Raw genomic sequence first — 19,185 nt, forward strand, 5'->3', positions numbered from 1 at the left:
ACTTAGCCTTGCCCAGCCAGCATAAAATTGGAAGGGTGAAGTAGTCATTTTATAAAAACAGTTTGGTATGCTGGAGAGGAAGTAAATGAGAACATGCCATTTTATTAGAAAATAACATCTCTGCCCAACTGTGTTTATTGGGTGAGTTCAAAACTCTCTGAATCCTCTTGAAGTCTGTTTTAAGTGCTGTTGGCTCTTCTTGCTCCATGCTCAATAGGCGGCAGGCATCTGTCAACTCTTGGGATCTTTGTCGGTGTTTCTTTAAATTTTAAAGTCTCATTTTTTATTGTGTGTATGTTGCCATGGAGTGTGCCTGTGCAAAGGCCAGAGGGCAGCTCTTCTGGGAGTTAGTTTTCTCCTTCCACCATGGTTCTCGGGGTCAAACTCAGTTCTTCAGGCTTGCACCATTGGCCTGATATTGCACCATTACTGGCCTCTCAACTGTTTGTTCATTTTTAATAATACAGTATCTCTTGAACTTTTTACCCTCCTGGTCCTTGGTGGCTAGAGTTCTAAATACCTCATTTGTCACTTGGGTCCTGATGCTGGACATCTGTCTCATTTTTTTTTTCCTGATGTATCTGACTTGGTTGATATTTCTATAGCTCCATCAGTGTGGTGTCAAGTCAGAGCAGAGTTTCTGCTGTTGACAAGACTTGGCTGAAGGCAGTGTCGTTGTGTTCCCGTCCTCTTTCAGAGCAGTAGCTCCTGAAGCCTCGCCCTGCATCTCTAACTTGGAGTGCTGTTCTCTGCCTCCACTGGGCTGCACTGATCACAGGGGCCGCAGTGCTCGGCCTGCATCTTGTGCTAGGCTCCTATCAGAACAAGCACTTTACCTTTCCTTTTCAGTAAGTGCACATTGGGTAAGCATAGGGAATACCAGCACTTAGTACTACTAAGACTGATCATTAATGAAGTGTGAGATGCCGAATGTTTATTTTCTATCTGAGCCCATAATATTTTCTTCTTGGTTTACTAATGACTATTTTAGTAATGACTAGATCTTGAATCCATCTGTTATAATATATATAATAAATAATAAAGAAATAGGTAATAAGAAAGGGCCTAAAACAGTCTTTTGCTTGTGTTTTTTTTTAAAGGTTGCACTTCACTTGATATTAAAATATGCATCAGGAATAATTATGGTTGTTTTTATTGCCATAATTCCACAGTGACTTTGACTGTATGTTCTTTTAGTCATAAGTTAGTTTTAACCCCCTAAATTATGCTTCCTAATTAATTTATCTGGTATACAGCTGGGGGGGGAGAACTCATTTTTAAAGACTAACATATAACATATTTGCTTGCGTTTGTTTTAGGAAAGCCTCATAGCACTGGGAGCTCTGAGCGGATTCAGCTCTCCGGAATGTACAATGTCCGAAAAGGCAAAATGCAGTTGCCAGTGAACCGATGGACAAGACGACAGGTCATTCTGTGCGGGACGTGCTTGATAGTGTCGTCCGTGAAAGACAGCGTGAGTGGGAAGATGCATGTCCTGCCCCTCATTGGTGGAAAAGTAAGTAAAGCAAGAATACTGACACTTCTTCCAGCTTAGTAAGGACCTCCCATCCATTTCTGTAATGAGAGGGACATGGATTTGACCTGTCTGAACTCTCACTTTTGCTGTGTACCACTGGTGGGTATTGTTGTTTATTGGAGCTGTAGAAACAACAGTGCCCGTGAATTACAAGAGAAAGCCGATCAACAGAGTGTCATTGTTCTGTTTTAGAGTGCAGATGATAATGTCCTTATAAGTAGGTATCCTTTGTGCTGTCAAGCCAGAGCCCAGAGTCCAGGATGCTGTTCCTAAGTCTGCGTGTAGAAATAAGCAAGTGTGATGGAGGTTAGGATCTGCTGGTGCTGAACTTGGTCGGGCCAGACTCCCATTGCCTTCCGCTTACTCCTGCTTAGTGACTTAGTGGGATTGGCATCCTGAGTTTACTGTGAACTGGAAATGGCACTCAGACAGGTATTTCCAGCATTATCAGTTGCTTTTCCTTGGGCATGTTAACTATTTTATGCTCATTAACTATTTTATGCTCATTATAAAGTAGAACCATTTTTTTGAGGGAAGTATTAAATTCTCTGTTGGCATAGCATCACTATAATCATATGTAAATGTTTGCTATTTTAAAAATGATGTAATTTGTTGAAGAGGAAAGATTTAGATAAGAAATGGTTTGCTGGAATTGGGGACATCTGAAAGGAGAGTTCTCTTTATATTTTTTTTCTTCCTGGATGGGAAAGGAGGTAGAAAATGCAATTAGAGAAAAAATTCGAAGCCAATTTTCATTAAAAAAAAAATCCAATCTTAAAAAAATTGACAAATGTCAGCTGTGTTCTAGGATTCGGAATTGAAGGTCAGACTGTATGTGCATAGTGGGTTTGATGCTCAGCAGCTCTATAGTCTGGCCTGTCCTTGTGGGTGCCCTGGGCTAGTTGCCCACCCTCTACTGTATACACTAGTCCCAGGAAGACTGAAGGGCAAGTTTCGATCTATTCACTCTCCCATTTTGAAAGCACTGCTTTTTAACCTTCTCTGAGCATTAAGACTAGTGAGTGAAACTGTGTATTTAGTCAAGGATAGCCTTGAACTCCTGATATCCTGCTTGGGATCACAGGCGTATGCCGTCATACCTAGTGTCAGTTTCATGTGGTATTGGAGATTGAGCCCAGGCTTGACACATGCTGGCAAGTCTTCTACCGAGTGAACACATCTACAGTGCATTGCATGCAACCTGTTATTAAACATTTTGTCTTTTCATGGATTACTGGAAATTTTGTCATTCATGTTGCCATCACAGACGGTTATTTTAAAATGCAAACATATTTAATGTTTGATGCTGTTAGATCTAAAGTCTCTCTCTGTGATGCTGGCAGTTTGAATAGGCAAATGTGAATATAACATTACTAAGTATCTTTCATGAGCGAAGGCACTACGTTTAATCTAAGAAGTGAGAGTCACGATTGGTGCCTTTGAACAGCTGATTCCATATCAGGAGATGTAGGGTGGGTACACCATCATCTGCATTATAGCTGTAAGAGAGATTCAGAAAGTAAGAGCCCTGTGGGATGTTAGTAAAAGGCCAACACTTTGAAGGGAAGAGAGAAATTTTTGATGAAAGACAACAATAATAGAACTTGAAGGGTGAAACATATTTTGAGATATATAGTGGAAACAAATTGTACTCAGAGAGGCAGAAAAGCCCATGGAGTGTTCAGGTAAGGTCAGAAAAAGCTAGCTATAATTAGCATTGCCATTCAGAGACTCATCCTGTTTCCCAGGCCTGTTATTGGATAGACTTCTAGTATTGAGTGAATTGAAAGTTAATAGCTTCCGCTTTTTACAAGTAGATCTTGTCAAACCTGCTTTGCACTGTTTTAAAATAATGGAGCTTGCTGAAGACCTGGGTCTTTTAAAACCCGTTGACCCAGTTGGGAGAAAATAATTCACTTTCTGTAATTTGAGCTTTCATTAATGTTTGTGTATTTCTTTTTGTCATCCTGTTTCAGCTGGTAAAGGAAAACTGAGATTCAATGCAAGAACCTTTTTCCTTTCTTCTTAATCTCTGTGTGGAAGAGCTAGAAGTAAAGTATGCTGTAGGCTGGTCAGGATCTAGTGGTAGTTGCTATCATCTCAGTTTTCCACGTCACCAGAGCATGATCAGTTTACAGTTTTCAAATGACAAGTGGCTTCATTGTTAAAGGAAGCTCACTTGGGCCAGTGAATTGTCCCCATGGCTAGTGACATTTGCTGCCAAGCCTGATGACCTGAGTTCGATCCCTGGGACCCACATTGGAAGAAAGGCAGAACTTCTGCAAGTTGTACTCTGACCTCCAAATGCACCTTAGCCCTTGTGAACATGGACACACATAAATAAGTGTGATATTTTAAAAAGTTAAAGCTCTCTTAAATGCTGAAAAATATTTTAATATACATTTTTATTCATTGTGTAGTTATTCTAATTTACTCTTGAGAGTTAAGCAGATTTTTAGATAATGTGTTTAAGTAAGGCTTTTTAATACCTATTCAAATAAAGACGGATGAATAATAAATGAAATAAATGTTTACCTTTTGTTTTGTAAATTACAGAGAATTTTCTAGGATGGCCATAACTTTAGTTTTGAATGGGTGAGTTTATTAAGCATCTAGCAAAGAAAAATAAAAGAATGAATATTAGGTATGGAGGTAGATGATAAGAGAAGAGCATAGCAAATATCAAGTCAGTCAGTGCAATATGGGTTCATATTGTTGCTCCTTCTATAGGGCTGCAGACCCTCAAGGGGTGTATCTTGCTTTCTTCTTAGTACCCATGTTTTCACTTCCATGCTTAAGTCTGCATTAAAAGATTTTCATTAAATTTTACCTTTTCTTCCTAAATTGGCTACTCTTAAATTCTTTCAGCACCGGAGTGATGAATCCCAATTTGACTTGAGTCAAAGTCCTGGAAAATCCAGGGGAACTTCTTATACTTAAGGTGGCAGTGGGAGCTGTGCCTCTGCCCCAGAACACTGATAGGACTGTGGGTCGGGGGGAACCCAGAATACCCACACAGAAAACAACAATACTTAAACACTAACTTTGAGGTTATACCATGGTAGCAACCCCAGATCTTGATGGTTTCTAGCAGTGATTTCTCATTCATATCACGTGTCTACTAGGAGTTGGTGGCTTTTGAAGTTGATATCGCTTTCTGTACACGTCTGTAGGACCTTCCTGGTCCTCTGTTCTTCTGTTGTTTAACATACGTGCCCTATGGCAGAGGAATAAGTAACTGTTATCATTCACTGCTTCTTATCTATTTGAAGACTTAGTTTTATTTGTGTCTGTGTTAGTGTATGTCTATGTGTGAATGCAGGTGACAAGGGCATTGACTGTCCTTTGACTCATTCACCGCCTGCTCCTCTGAGGCAGGGTCTCTTCCTGAACCTCACGCTCAGGAATCTTCTTGGCTGGACTGGAAATCAACAAGCTCCAGCTGTGTCTCTCTGTTGCCATGCACATGGGAGCTATAGCCTATTGACCATAGCCATTTGTAAGGAATGCCTTGTGGCTTTTTAATTGCTCTTTCCAGCCCTGCTCCTGTATATTTAGATCTGAAATAATGAGACACGCCACTCTTATCAGCAGCTTATAGGCAGAATTGGTTATAATGAATTTACCTTTGTAAGGACTTTGGGAAATGCTTAGAAGTAGGTGGAGTGTTGCTGAATAGCACTATCCTTGCTGCAAAGGATACTCTTGGCATTAAAAGGGGCAGTGAGGTTTCCAGAGTCAAACACCATAGTGGGTTAGACCTTGGGTCTTGAGTAGTGGACAACTCAATCCAAATTCCTACAATGACATCCTAGAAGTATACTGTTCATGATATGCACTACATAGCAGCTACTGAGTTCTAGGATGTAAGTGATACACAATTTGTTTGTCAAGGCACTCCAGAGTACATGTCTGATTATCTTTTTATATTATTACCATGACTTTATATTAACTTAGAGTGTATACCCATGTTAAGTGTACATGTGTGACATGGTGTATATATGGAGGCTAGAGGACAACTTGGGAGAGTTGATTTTCTCCTTCTATGATGATGTCATAGAAGGAACTGGACATCAAATTCAGGTTGTTGGGCTGGTTAGCCTTTACCCATTGAGCCCCCAGATCATTCTTTTAAATTTAAGATTTACTTTCTTTGTGTGTGTGTGTGTGTGTGTGTGTGTGTGTGTATAGAAGGTATGTACACATGAGCACAGGTGCCTGTGGAGGCCAGAGGAGGAAGTCAGATGCCCTAGAGCTGGTGTTATAGGATGTTGTAAGCTGCCTGATGTGAAATCAGAACTGAGGTCCTCTGAAAGAGCACAATCTCTCCTCACCCAGGAGCTATCTCTTCAGCTCCATTTTCTGTTTTTGTTGTTACTCTCATTCAGTTTTTGGTTTTGCTAGTAAATCAGTTCCATGCTATACAAATTAATTTTCTTTCTTTTCTAAATATTAGAATATGTTAATTTCCACTTCTATTTGCTTAATTTCATCTACATTTTTAGGTCATAGTTTTTTAAAGCCTATGAAGTGATTAGCAGTATGTCGTTGGATAGCGTGTCATGTATGGGGTTGGATTTGTAGCTGTGGATTTGTAGGAACATTTGCCTAGCATACACAGACTCTGGCAGTCATCAGCACTAAAGAAAAGGTACTTTAGAAGTACATTAAACACACACACACACAGACTATTCTAAACATGCACAGATTTTAAACTAATTTTCATTAATGGCTTCTGAGATCATTACCTTTTAAACATATATCATAATGACAGTTTAAGAATCATTTTGTACATTCTTTGTGACTTGGCTTACAGTTAGGTCATTTTTGTCAAGAAAGTGATAGGAGTTGGTGTAATATGTTTTATTTAATTTTTTTCTCTTTGTGAAGAATTTACTGTGAATGGAATTTTTTTTTTTTTGCTTTGTGTTTTGTTTTGTTTTGTTTTGTTTGAGACAGGGTTTCTCTGTATAGCCCTGGTTGTCCTGGAACTCACTTTGTAGACCAGGCTGGCCTTGAACTCAGAAATCTTCCTGCCTTTAACTCCCAAGTGCTGGGATTAAAGCTGTGCGCCACCACCGCCCAGCATTGAATGGAAGTTTATTATTTTAACTATAAGCAGAAGAAACCCAAAGCCTTGTTGTAAAGATATTCTGTATAAAGAATAAGAAAGGAAGAGCCTGTACTGATTTTCAATGGGAAGAAGGGAATTTCACCTGGGTGGTAAGTTCTAATGAAGATAAAAACTCCCCTTTCTTGATTTCCTTGTAACTAAAATTGGTTGGTCAGATGCAAGAATGGCTGCAAGTTCTAAGAGGAGCGTAAGTGGGGAGAGATGCAGGTCTGGTTAGGGAGCTGCGCCCCCATGCACTCTACTTCACTTGGTTTTGTGCTCTGCATCTTTTCACAGGTGGAGGAAGTGAAAAAGCACCAGCACTGTTTAGCGTTCAGCTCTTCGGGGCCTCAAAGCCAGACTTACTACATCTGCTTTGATACTTTCACGGAGTACTTACGGTGGCTGCGGCAAGTCTCCAAGGTAAGCAGTACTTTCATAGGAGCCTCACTTAGTTCCAAAACACAGTTTTCTACATTGTGTTTTTTTCTCTCAGCTATACTGATGACTAGCAACTTGCAGTGTTTAAAAACTAAAGATGGGTGAAAATTAACACCTCCCACCAGTTTTAGGTCAGTATCGCTGGCTTTGTCTCCTAGCCTCCAAACATAGCATTTTAAAGAAAAGTTCATGCATGTGTCTGTCCTCCCTTCCTTCCTTCCTTCCTTCCTTCATTACAGAATTTCTTCTGAGTTTTTAAAATCACCCCCCCCAAAAAAATAAATAAAATAAAATCATCTCCATTTCTCCTTCTCCCCCTCCAACTCTTTTTATTCTCCCATTCATTCTCAAAGTTGTAACTTCTTTAGTTATTAGGGGTGTGTGTGTGTGTGTGTGTGTGAGAGAGAGAGAGAGAGAGAGAGAGAGCGAGAGAGAGAGAGAGAGAGAGAGAGAGAGAGAGAGAATGTCGACTGAGTCAGTGTTGCTTGTATGTCCGTGTGTTGAAGGTTTAGGGCCGACCACTTGGGCCTGGATAACCATCAGGAAGCTCACCCTTGATGCCCCCTCTTTCCCCAGCTACGCATTGTCTGCATCTCTTTTCCCAGCTCCGCATTGTCCGCATCTCTTTCCCCAGCTACAAGTTGTCCGCATCTCTTTCCCCAGCTATTTGTTGTCTGCATCTCTTCCTCTGGGGCAGAGTCCTGTGCCTGGCCCTTCAAGATGGCCACAGTGGTACAGTAGTTGCATTCATTTCCTGAGTTAGTTGATAGTTGTCTAAATGGGCTTCAGATCCATCCACTCATCGGGAGGGGATTTATGCCTGCCATTATAAATCTAGATCTAGTCAGCTACCAGCGGCTAGAGAGGTCATAGATCCTAGAGAGGATATACGATGGCCATTTTCCTAAAGTGATATAATTTGTAACTGTATTTTAAATATTTACTCTTCTATTCCCAGGTAAGTAAGTGTACCTTTCACCCCACTCAGAGAAACTCTGTTTGTGCAGTAGATGGAAGTTGTTGCAAGGATGTGTGAATGTGAGGTACATAGACCAGACCAATGTATCTGCAATGCAAGTCCTACACCTAAGGCTAGAGACAGTCGCTGAAGTTGGTTGGCAGAATGATTGTAAGAACCTGAGGACCAGGATGTCTTCTGCGAGATAGTGTCTTCTACATGTGACACAGAAACTGCACCCATAAAATCTCAAAATATGGTTCTTTAAATAAGAGCAGCATAATGGAAATGAGCCTTTCCAACTTTTGTATGGAGGATGGAGAGATGGCTCTGTGGTTAAGAGTGCTTGCGGATCTTCCAGAGGACCTGGGTTCAGTTCTCATCACTGACAAGGCAGCTCACAATCACCTGTAACTCCAGTTCCAGGAGCTCTCCTCTGCTGGCAGTGAATAGAAATAAATAAATGGAATAGAATAGAATAGAATAGAATAGAATAGAATAGAAAAAAAGAGCCATACCTTCTTTAAAAAATAAGTAATTTTTTTTGTTAGAGTTTAGTAAACCTTAAATTTCATTGAATAGACTGGAATAACTATCTTAGTGTTACAGATCAATGACAGTAGATTGAGACGACTTTAGTGACTAGCCCAGGATAGGATAAATACAGAAGCACAGAATATGCTAGAAAGCTCGCAAGCTTCCCTCATCTTCTGATTATATTTTCATATATACCATTTAACTCTATGTAGCCTCCATTTTTTAAATTCTGCTTTATTGAGTGATTCCATTCTTTTTTATCTTACTCTGGCTATTTTATATTCCCCTAGTCCCTCGTGTGTTGTGCATGTGTAGTTGTCCCATGAAATAAAGCCCTGGTGTAGAACCACGATACCATATAAGTAAGGTGAGCAAATGCTGACTTTCCGGATTCTTTGTGAGCAGGCAGTTTTGCATCTGATGGTTAAGTGATGGGTTGGATTGTTGCACTAAGTGCTTTGGTTTTGGGTGTGTGTTTTAAATGATGGTGTCCGGGGTGCAAGAACATTACCACAGAATTCATTGTCATGGTTTTAAATTTATAATCCAATTTGTTCCAAGTTGAGTATGATTCATACCGCTACATGATAGAGCTATTTGTCAAGCAAGTGAGTAAGAGAATAACTGTGGAAACAGTTCATGGAAAACTGCAGTCTGACATTTCCAAGCTTTTCTGCCGTACTTACTCCCTCATTTGGGTGACAGGCGAGTTGCTGTTCTCTGATGAGGGCTGGCTCTTAGAATCTTTAGCTTTTCTCCCTTTCAGAAAAGCTTTGGCAGATTTTGGTTGACGGAATTTAAGACTCTCCTAGCAGAGGCAAATGTAGGTTCTAAGTGCACAGGGAAGCAGTTTACAGCTGAAGCGGGAAAGATGGTGCTTGCCTTTCAGTGATACCTGTGGATGAAGTACGCATATGCGTGTCCAAGTCTTTTAAAACTCATCTTGTGCTGAGCCATTAGGAGTCAAGCATAAGTAATATACTTTGTATTAGACAGTTTTAGATGTGTATCCACAGTTAAGTGACACTGTGTGTTCAAAGCAGTAAATCAGTTGCTTATGTCCTCCTTCCCCCAGAATACAAAACCAGCACATGTCAAGTGAAACAGTTTCTTCTGTACTGAGATAGTGATCTGAAACATAAGCCTCTTCTTTAATTGCCTTGATCTGATTTAATGCTTACGGAAGTGTCGTAAGGAACTGTTTCCACATGACCCTTGTTGAGTTTCCTGAACATGTAGGCATGGTGCATCTGTCAGAACCAGGAGACTGACAGACCCTATTGGCATGTCACTCTGGACTGCTTTCAAGCCTGTTTCCTTTTCTGTTCCCTTTCTAATCCAAGGTACCACACTTCACTTGGTATTTATGCTTTCTTGTCCTGCTTCTGCACTACAGCTTTTTATGTCTATTTTCTATGACTGACATTTTTCAGGAGTACAGTTGAGTTGTAGGATGTCCTGTATGAAATACTTTTGACCTTCTACACCAAATACATACTAATGTATATTAGGGCAGATGTGAGCAGCTTATATTAAAAACAGATGAGAAATAAATTCTTAGTGATAAGAGTGTAGACAAGAGCATATATAAACTGCCAAGTAAACTACAGCAGATTGTTGTGGTTAACACAGTTATAACAAGATTGTCTTGTCTGTTGAGCACCACACAGTTGGTAACTTACTATTCCAACTCTGTCAAGCATTTACTCAGTACCTTCTATTGGTAAGGTGATTTATTTGTAGAGATCATAGCAAAGAAAAGTCCAGTCCATATCAGTTGCAGGATTGTGCTAATTAAGTAAATGGACAAGAAAGCACTTAACGGGACTGCAGAGGTGAGTCAGTGATGTGCTTAACATGTGAATTTGGTTCACCACACCCTTGAGGCAGCTCACAACTCAGTGTAACTCCAATTCTGATGCTCCTCTCTGGCCTCCTGGGCACCAGGCATATATATGATGCACATGTATACATATAGGCAAACACAAATGCATGAAATGTAAAATTAATTAAATTTGAAAAATTTTAAAAGAACTTAGTTGGTTCTCATAATATGCAGACACTATGGCAGATGTCAACAAGAGCCTGCTGACAGGAGCCTGATATAGCTATCTCCAGAAGGCCTCTGCCAGTGCCTGGCAAATACAGAAGTGGATGCTCACAATCATCCATTGGACGGAGCACAAGGTCCCCAATGAAGGAGCTAGAGAAAGTACCCAAGGAGCTGAAGAGGTCTGAAGCCCCATAAGAGGAATATCAATATGAACTAACTAGTACCCCCAGAGCTCCCTGGAACTAAACCACCAATCAAAGAAAACACATGGTGGAACTTGTGGTTCTAGCTGTATATAGAGCAGAGGATGGCCTAGTTCGTCATCAATGGGAGGAGAGGCCCTAGGTCCCGTGAAGGTTCTATGTCCCAGTATAGGGGAATGCCAGGACTGGGAATGGGTATGGGTGGGTTGGAGGGATGGGGAGGGGAAGGGGATAGGGGATTTTCAGAGGGGAAACTAGGAAAGGGGATAACATTTGAAATGTAAATAAAATATCTAATTACAAAAAAGGAAAAAAAAACTTAGTAGGTTCTCATAATATGTAATACAAGGTGCTAGGACAGAGGGTGGGAAAGAAGGGTCATTTAAAGAAAAATCATGGAAAAGGAGTGTGATTGTTTGAAGATCTGGTGGGACAAGATTTCCAGGTAGAGGTTAAAGACAAGAAAGGCCCTAAGTCTACAAAGATGGTGTCTTAGTTAGGGTTTATTGCTGTGAAGAGACACCATGACTGAGGCAATTCTTGTAAAGGACAATATTTAATTAGGGCTGGCTTACAGTTTCAGAGGTTTAGTCCATTATCATCATGGTAGGAGGCATGGCAGCATGCAGGCAGGCAGTCGTGGTGGTTGAAGAACCAAGAGGTCTACATTTTGATCTGAAGGCAGCCAGGAGAAGACTGTTTTCTGCGAGCAGGCAGAAGTTGGGGGCAGGGGGTGGGGGTCTCTTCCGCACTAGGTAGAGCTTGAGCATAGGACTGTAAAGCTTATCCCCACAGTGACACACTTTCTCAATAGGCCATACCTATTCTAACAAGGACATACCTCCTAACAGTGTTGCTCCTTGTGGGCCAAGCATTCAAACACATGAGTCTATGGGGACCAGACCTGTTCAATCCATTACAGCTGGAATCAGAAATAAGGAAGGGAAGTCACAATGGGCAGATATCTTGTGCTATAGAGATGTAGTACTTTATGTTGTGTATGTAACGACAAACTGTTAGTAAGCATTCTTCTGTAAAGTTCCATGTGTGATAACTGGGGGAGACAGAATCAAGGGGCTGCTTAATCTAGTAGAGATGGGGTTGGGGGTGGTAACACTTGCAGTAGAACTGGAGAGACATGGAGAACAGCCCTTGGGCATGTGTTTTGGAGGTTGACAGAGTTACTAATAAATTATATAGAGGGTGTGAGGAGAAGGAAAAAAATAAAGAATTTTTAGGATGGGGCTCAGTGGTAGAATATGTTCAAGGCCCTAGGCTTAATCTCTAGCAACACACACCCACATGCACATATGTACATCTAGACCTTCACCTTGAATTGTGATTAAAGCCCCAGTTGAAAAATCATAGCACCAACTGTACTCTGCATCTATGGTTTGAATGGTCAAAGAAATGACGTTCTATTCTACTAAATGAGTAGACAAAGAAGCAAAACACAAGAGACAGTTTCACGAGCTGTCTCCTGAGTAGAGTGAGAACATGTTTATTTCTAGCTTGATAATTATGATTGTCAAGTGTTGGCTTGGCTAGTGTTCTTTCTTAGTTGTGGTTGGCTAATGTGCTATCTCTGTCATTTAGTGCTGTAGTCTTTCTAACGAGCCTCTAGTTCTGATTGCTCAGATTATGAACAGATTTAGACAGCAGAGTTCATTGGAAGGCAGTGTAGGACATTGGGTGTGTGTGGCATGAGTGAGAACATGGAGGTAGCAGGGTAAGGGGATGCTTCTGCCAGTTTTCCTTTCCACTGACTATAGCCACTCCATTAGGAAGAATTTGCTAACTAAAGTCTACAGTGGTGGCACATGTGTATTCCTAGCTCTGGGAAGGCTAAGGGAGGAGGAGCCTGATTTCAGGGTTAGGCTGCGCTAGCTACAGTTAGAGTCTAGCCCAAGAAGAATGTGTTTGATAACTGTGCTGAAATGTGATATCAATGTGTAGAAGACAGCATGCTGTGTGCATATGCAGCACTGTTTGCATTTGTATTTCCAAAACTGTGTTTTTAGGAGGGAGGAGGAACGCTGATTGAACTACTTGATTGATTACTGTTAAGTAAATTAATTAAAATGGGAGCTTTAACATCTCTGTTCCCTTATTAAGGCTTTGAGTGTTGGGAGGAGCTATATGTAGTGAAGTTTAGTAATCTAAATAAGGCAGTCATTATTATTCTATTACTTCCTGGCTAAATGGTTTAACTGAAGATTCAAATATTAAGCTTTGTTAACTGATAGAAGGAACAATAATGGTGTCACTTATGGCTTTTGTGAAATGTATGTGTATTGGACCTGTACAGGTATAATAAGTATATGTTTCTGTGTGTATGTGCATGACCAAGCAAATATGTTAAGTTAGTTTTATGACTGTAATTTATGCCATCATCACATGATCAGGCTGTTGTTTGAAGACTTATTTATTTATAGTATTTCCAGCAAATAAAAGAACACACGTTTTGTTAATCCAAGTGAGGCATATTCTGATATTCTCAGTCATAGGAGGTATTTTAGGAAGGTGATAGATATTCATGTGAGAAGGCAGGGGTCTGGGAATGGCTTAATGTAAACATTAGAAACAGTAAGTCTTTCCTTTCTACAACCTTAAACACCAGATACCTATTTTTGAGCACCCGGTATGATGCAGATAATCTGTAGGATCCTAGCCAGTGTGCTCTAAGACATGGCTAGCTCTACAAGACTACAAATGCTTCATTTTATCTTATTTTATCATTTTATTTTTAAAAATAATGTCTAGTGATCAAAAACAAATTATCAAAGTGAGCTGTCACAGAAGAAATAAATGAAGAACTCCTCATTTGGGTAGAATTTCTTTTTTTTTTTTTTTTTATTTATTTTTTTTATTTTTTTTTTCCATTTTTTATTAGGTATTTAACTCATTTACATTTCCAATGCTATACCAAAAGTCCCCCATATCCACCCACCCCCACTCCCCTGCCCACCCACTCCCCCTTTTTGGCCCTGGTATTCCCCTGTACTGGGGCATATAAAGTTTGCAAGTCAAATGGGCCTCTCTTTCCAGTGATGGCCGACTAGGCCATCTTTTGATATATATGCAGCTAGAGTCAAGAGCTCCGGGGTACTGGTTAGCTCATAATGTTGTTCCACCTATAGGGTTGCAGATCCCTTTAGCTCCTTGGCTACTTTCTCTAGCTCCTCCATTGGGAGCCCTATGATCCATCCATTAGCTGACTGTGAGCATCCACTTCTGTGTTTGCTGGGCCCCGACATAGTCTCACAAGAGACAGCTACATCTGCGTCCTTTCAATAAAATCTTGCTAGTGTATGCAATGGTGTCAGCGTTTGGATGCTGATTATGGGGTGGATCCCTGGCTATGGCAGTCTCTACATGGTCCATCCTTTCATCTCAGCTCCAAACTCCGTCTCTGTAACTCCTTCCATGGGTGTTTTGTTCCCAAATCTAAGGAGGGGCATAGTGTCCACACTTCAGTCTTCATTCTCCTTGAGTTTCATGTGTTTAGCAAATTATATCTTATATCTTGGGTATCCTAGGTTTGGGGCTAATATCCACTTATCAGTGAATACATATTGTGTGAGTTTCTTTGTGAATGTGTTACCTCACTCAGGATGATGCCCTCCAGGTCCATCCATTTGGCTAGGAATTTCATAAATTCATTCTTTTTAATAGCTGAGTAGTACTCCATTGTGTAGATGTACCACATTTTCTGTATCCATTCCTCTGTTGAGGGGCATCTAGGTTCTTTCCAGCTTCTGGCTATTATAAATAAGGCTGCTATGAACATAGTGGAGCATGTGTCCTTCTTACCTGTTGGGGCATCTTCTGGATATATGCCCAGGAGAGGTATTGCTGGATCCTCCGGTAGTACTATGTCCAGTTTTCTGAGGAACCGCCAGACTGATTTCCAGAGTGGTTGTACAAGCCTGCACTCCCACCAACAATGGAGGAGTGTTCCTCTTTCTCCACATCCTCGCCAGCATCTGCTGTCACCTGAATTTTTGATCTTAGCCATTCTGACTGGTGTGAGGTGGAATCTCAGGGTTGTTTTGATTTGCATTTCCCTGATGATTAAGGATGTTGAACATTTTTTCAAGTGCTTCTCTGCCATTCGGTATTCCTCAGGTGAGAATTCTTTGTTCAGTTCTGAGCCCCATTTTTTAATGGGGTTATTTGATTTTCTGAAGTCCACCTTCTTGAGTTCTTTATATATGTTGGATATTAGTCCCCTATCTGATTTAGGATAGGTAAAGATCCTTTCCCAATCTGTTGGTGGTCTTTTTGTCTTATTGACGGTGTCTTTTGCCTTGCAGAAACTTTGGAGTTTCATTAGGTCCCATTTGTCGATTCTCGATCTTACAGCACAAGCCATTGCTGTTCTGTTCAGGAATTTTTCCCCTGTGCCCATATCTTCAAGGATTTTCCCCACTTTCTCCTCTATAAGTTTCAGTGTCTCTGGTTTTATGTGAAGTTCCTTGATCCACTTAGATTTGACCTTAGTACAAGGAGATAAGTATGGATCGATTCGCATTCTTCTACACGATAACAACCAGTTGTGCCAGCACCAATTGTTGAAAATGCTGTCTTTCTTCCACTGGATGGTTTTAGCTCCCTTGTCGAAGATCAAGTGACCATAGGTGTGTGGGTTCATTTCTGGATCTTCAATTCTATTCCATTGGTCTACTTGTCTGTCTCTATACCAGTACCATGCAGTTTTTATCACAATTGCTCTGTAGTAAAGCTTTAGGTCTGGCATGGTGATTCCGCCAGAAGTTCTTTTATCCTTGAGAAGACTTTTTGCTATCCTAGGTTTTTTGTTATTCCAGACAAATTTGCAAATTGCTCCTTCCAATTCGTTGAAGAATTGAGTTGGAATTTTGATGGGGATTGCATTGAATCTGTAGATTGCTTTTGGCAAGATAGCCATTTTTACAATGTTGATCCTGCCAATCCATGAGCATGGGAGATCTTTCCATCTTCTGAGATCTTCTTTAATTTCTTTCTTCAGAGATTTGAAGTTTTTATCATACAGATCTTTCACCTCCTTAGTTAGAGTCACGCCAAGATATTTTATATTATTTGTGACTATTGAGAAGGGTGTTGTTTCCCTAATTTCTTTCTCAGCCTGTTTATTCTTTGTATAGAGAAAGGCCATTGACTTGTTTGAGTTTATTTTATATCCAGCTACTTCACCGAAGCTGTTTATCAGGTTTAGGAGTTCTCTGGTAGAATTTTTAGGGTCACTTATATATACTATCATATCATCTGCAAAAAGTGATATTTTGACTTCCTCTTTTCCAATTTGTATCCCCTTGATCTCCTTTTGTTGTCGAATTGCTCTGGCTAATACTTCAAGTACTATGTTGAAAAGGTAGGGAGAAAGTGGGCAGCCTTGTCTAGTCCCTGATTTTAGTGGGATTGCTTCCAGCTTCTCTCCATTTACTTTGATGTTGGCTACTGGTTTGCTGTAGATTGCTTTTATCATGTTTAGGTATGGGCCTTGAATTCCTGATCTTTCCAAAACTTTTATCATGAATGGGTGTTGGATCTTGTCAAATGCTTTTTCTGCATCTAACGAGATGATCATGTGGTTTTTGTCTTTGAGTTTGTTTATATAATGGATTACATTGATGGATTTTCGTATATTAAACCATCCCTGCATCCCTGGAATAAAACCTACTTGGTCAGGATGGATGATTGCTTTAATGTGTTCTTGGATTCGGTTAGCGAGAATTTTATTGAGGATTTTTGCATCGATATTCATAAGAGAAATTGGTCTGAAGTTCTCTATCTTTGTTGGATCTTTCTGTGGTTTAGGTATCAGAGTAATAGTGGCTTCATAAAATGAGTTGGGTAGAGTACCTTCTACTTCTATTTTGTGAAATAGTTTGTGCAGAATTGGAATTAGATCTTCTTTGAAGGTCTGATAGAACTCTGCACTAAACCCATCTGGTCCTGGGCTTTTTTTGGTTGGGAGACTATTAATAACTGCTTCTATTTCTTTAGGTGATATGGGACTGCTTAGATGGTCAACTTGATCCTGATTCAACTTTGGTACCTGGTATCTGTCCAGAAATTTGTCCATTTCGTCCAGGTTTTCCAGTTTTGTTGAGTATAGCCTTTTGTAGAAGGATCTGATGGTGTTTTGGATTTCTTCAGGATCTGTTGTTATGTCTCCCCTTTCATTTCTGATTTTGTTAATCAGGATTTTGTCCCTGTGCCCTTTAGTGAGTCTAGCTAAGGGTTTATCTATCTTGTTGATTTTCTCAAAGAACCAACTCCTCGTTTGGTTAATTCTTTGAATAGTTCTTCTTGTTTCCACTTGGTTGATTTCACCCCTGAGTTTGATTATTTCCTGCCGTCTACTCCTCTTGGGTGAATTTGCTTCCTTTTTTTCTAGGGCTTTTAGATGTGTTGTCAAGCTGCTAGTATGTGCTGTCTCCCGTTTCTTCTTGGAGGCACTCAGCGCTATGAGTTTTCCTCTTAGAAATGCTTTCATTGTGTCCCATAGGTTTGGGTACGTTGTGGCTTCATTTTCATTAAACTCTAAAAAGTCTTTAATTTCTTTCTTTATTCCTTCCTTGACCAAGGTATCATTGAGAAGAGTGTTATTCAGTTTCCACGTGAATGTTGGCTTTCCATTATTTATGTTGTTATTGAAGATCAGTCTTAGGCCATGGTGGTCTGATAGGATACATGGGACAATTTCAATATTTTTGTATCTATTGAGGCCTGTTTTGTGACCAATTATATGGTCAATTTTGGAGAAGGTCCCGTGAGGTGCTGAGAAGAAGGTATATCCTTTTGTTTTAGGATAAAATGTTCTGTAGATATCTGTCAGGTCCATTTGTTTCATAACTTGTGTTAGTTTCACTGTGTCCCTGTTTAGTTTCTGTTTCCACGATCTGTCCTTTGAAGAAAGTGGTGTGTTGAAGTCTCCCACTATTATTGTGTGAGGTGCAATGTATGCTTTGAGCTTTACTAAAGTGTCTCTAATGAATGTGGCTGCCCTTGCATTTGGTGCGTAGATATTCAGAATTGAGAGTTCCTCTTGGAGGATTTTACCTTTGATGAGTATGAAGTGTCCCTCCTTGTCTTTTTTGATAACTTTGGGTTGGAAGTCGATTTTATCCGATATTAAAATGGCTACTCCAGCTTGTTTCTTCAGTCCATTTGCTTGGAAAATTGTTTTCCAGCCTTTCACTCTGAGGTAGTGTCTGTCTTTTTCCCTGAGATGGGTTTCCTGTAAGCAGCAGAATGTTGGGTCCTGTTTGTGTAGCCAGTCTGTTAGTCTATGTCTTTTTATTGGGGAATTGAGTCCATTGATATTAAGAGATATTAAGGAAAAGTAATTGTTGCTCCCTTTTATTTTTGTTGTTAGAGTTGGCATTCTGTTCTTGTGGCTGTCTTCTTTTTGGTTTGTTGAATGATTACTTTCTTGGTTGTTCTAGGGCGTGATTTCCGTCCTTGTATTGCTTCTTTTCTGTTATTATCCTTTGAAGGGCTGGATTCGTGCAAAGATATTGTGTGAACTTGGTTTTGTCGTGGAATACTTTGGTTTCTCCATCTATGGTAATTGAGAGTTTGGCCGGGTATAGTAGCCTGGGCTGGCATTTGTGTTCTCTTAGTGTCTGTATAACATCTGTCCAGGCTCTTCTGGCTTTCATAGTCTCTGGTGAAAAGTCTGGTGTAATTCTGATAGGCCTTCCTTTATATGTTACTTGACCTTTCTCCCTTACTGCTTTTAATATTCTATCTTTATTTAGTGCATTTGTTGTTCTGATTATTATGTGTCGGGAGGAATTTCTTTTCTGGTCCAGTCTATTTGGAGTTCTGTATGCTTCTTGTATGATCATGGGCATCTCTTTTTTTATGTTTGGGAAGTTTTCTTCTATTATTTTGTTGAAGATATTAGCTGGCCCTTTAAGTTGAAAATCTTCATTCTCATCAATTCCTATTATCCGTAGGTTTGGTCTTCTCATTGTGTCCTGGATTACCTGGATGTTTTGAGTTAGGATCCTTTTGCATTTTGTATTTTCTTTGACTGTTGTGTCGATGTTCTCTATGGAATCTTCTGCACCTGAGATTCTCTCTTCCATTTCTTGTATTCTGTTGCTGATGCTCGCATCTATGGTTCCAGATCTCTTTCCTAGGGTTTCTATCTCCAGCGTTGCCTCGCTTTGGGTTTTCTTTATTGTGTCTACTTCCCCTTTTAGTTCTATTATGGTTTTGTTCATTTCCATCACCTGTTTGGCTGTGTTTTCCTGCTTTTCTTTAAGAGCCTGTAACTCTTTAGCAGTGCTCTCCTGTAAATCTTTAAGTGACTTATGAAAGTCCTTC

At 40.1% G+C, this 19,185-nt stretch overlaps 1 protein-coding gene across 1 annotated transcript in view; it reads left to right on the plus strand.

Moving 5' to 3' along the window:
* The window catches only part of Phlpp1 (PH domain and leucine rich repeat protein phosphatase 1), a 222,377-nt gene that overhangs the window by 108,175 nt on the left and 95,017 nt on the right, over window positions 1–19,185 (plus strand). The window contains exons 2-3 of the mRNA NM_133821.3: window positions 1,320–1,516; window positions 6,948–7,073. Of these exons, the coding sequence (NP_598582.3) occupies window positions 1,320–1,516; window positions 6,948–7,073 (323 nt within the window). The remainder of the gene's footprint in view (window positions 1–1,319; window positions 1,517–6,947; window positions 7,074–19,185) is intronic.

Source organism: Mus musculus, chromosome 1, assembly GCF_000001635.26.
Source record: "Mus musculus strain C57BL/6J chromosome 1, GRCm38.p6 C57BL/6J".
NCBI classification, from domain to species: domain Eukaryota; kingdom Metazoa; phylum Chordata; class Mammalia; order Rodentia; family Muridae; genus Mus; species Mus musculus.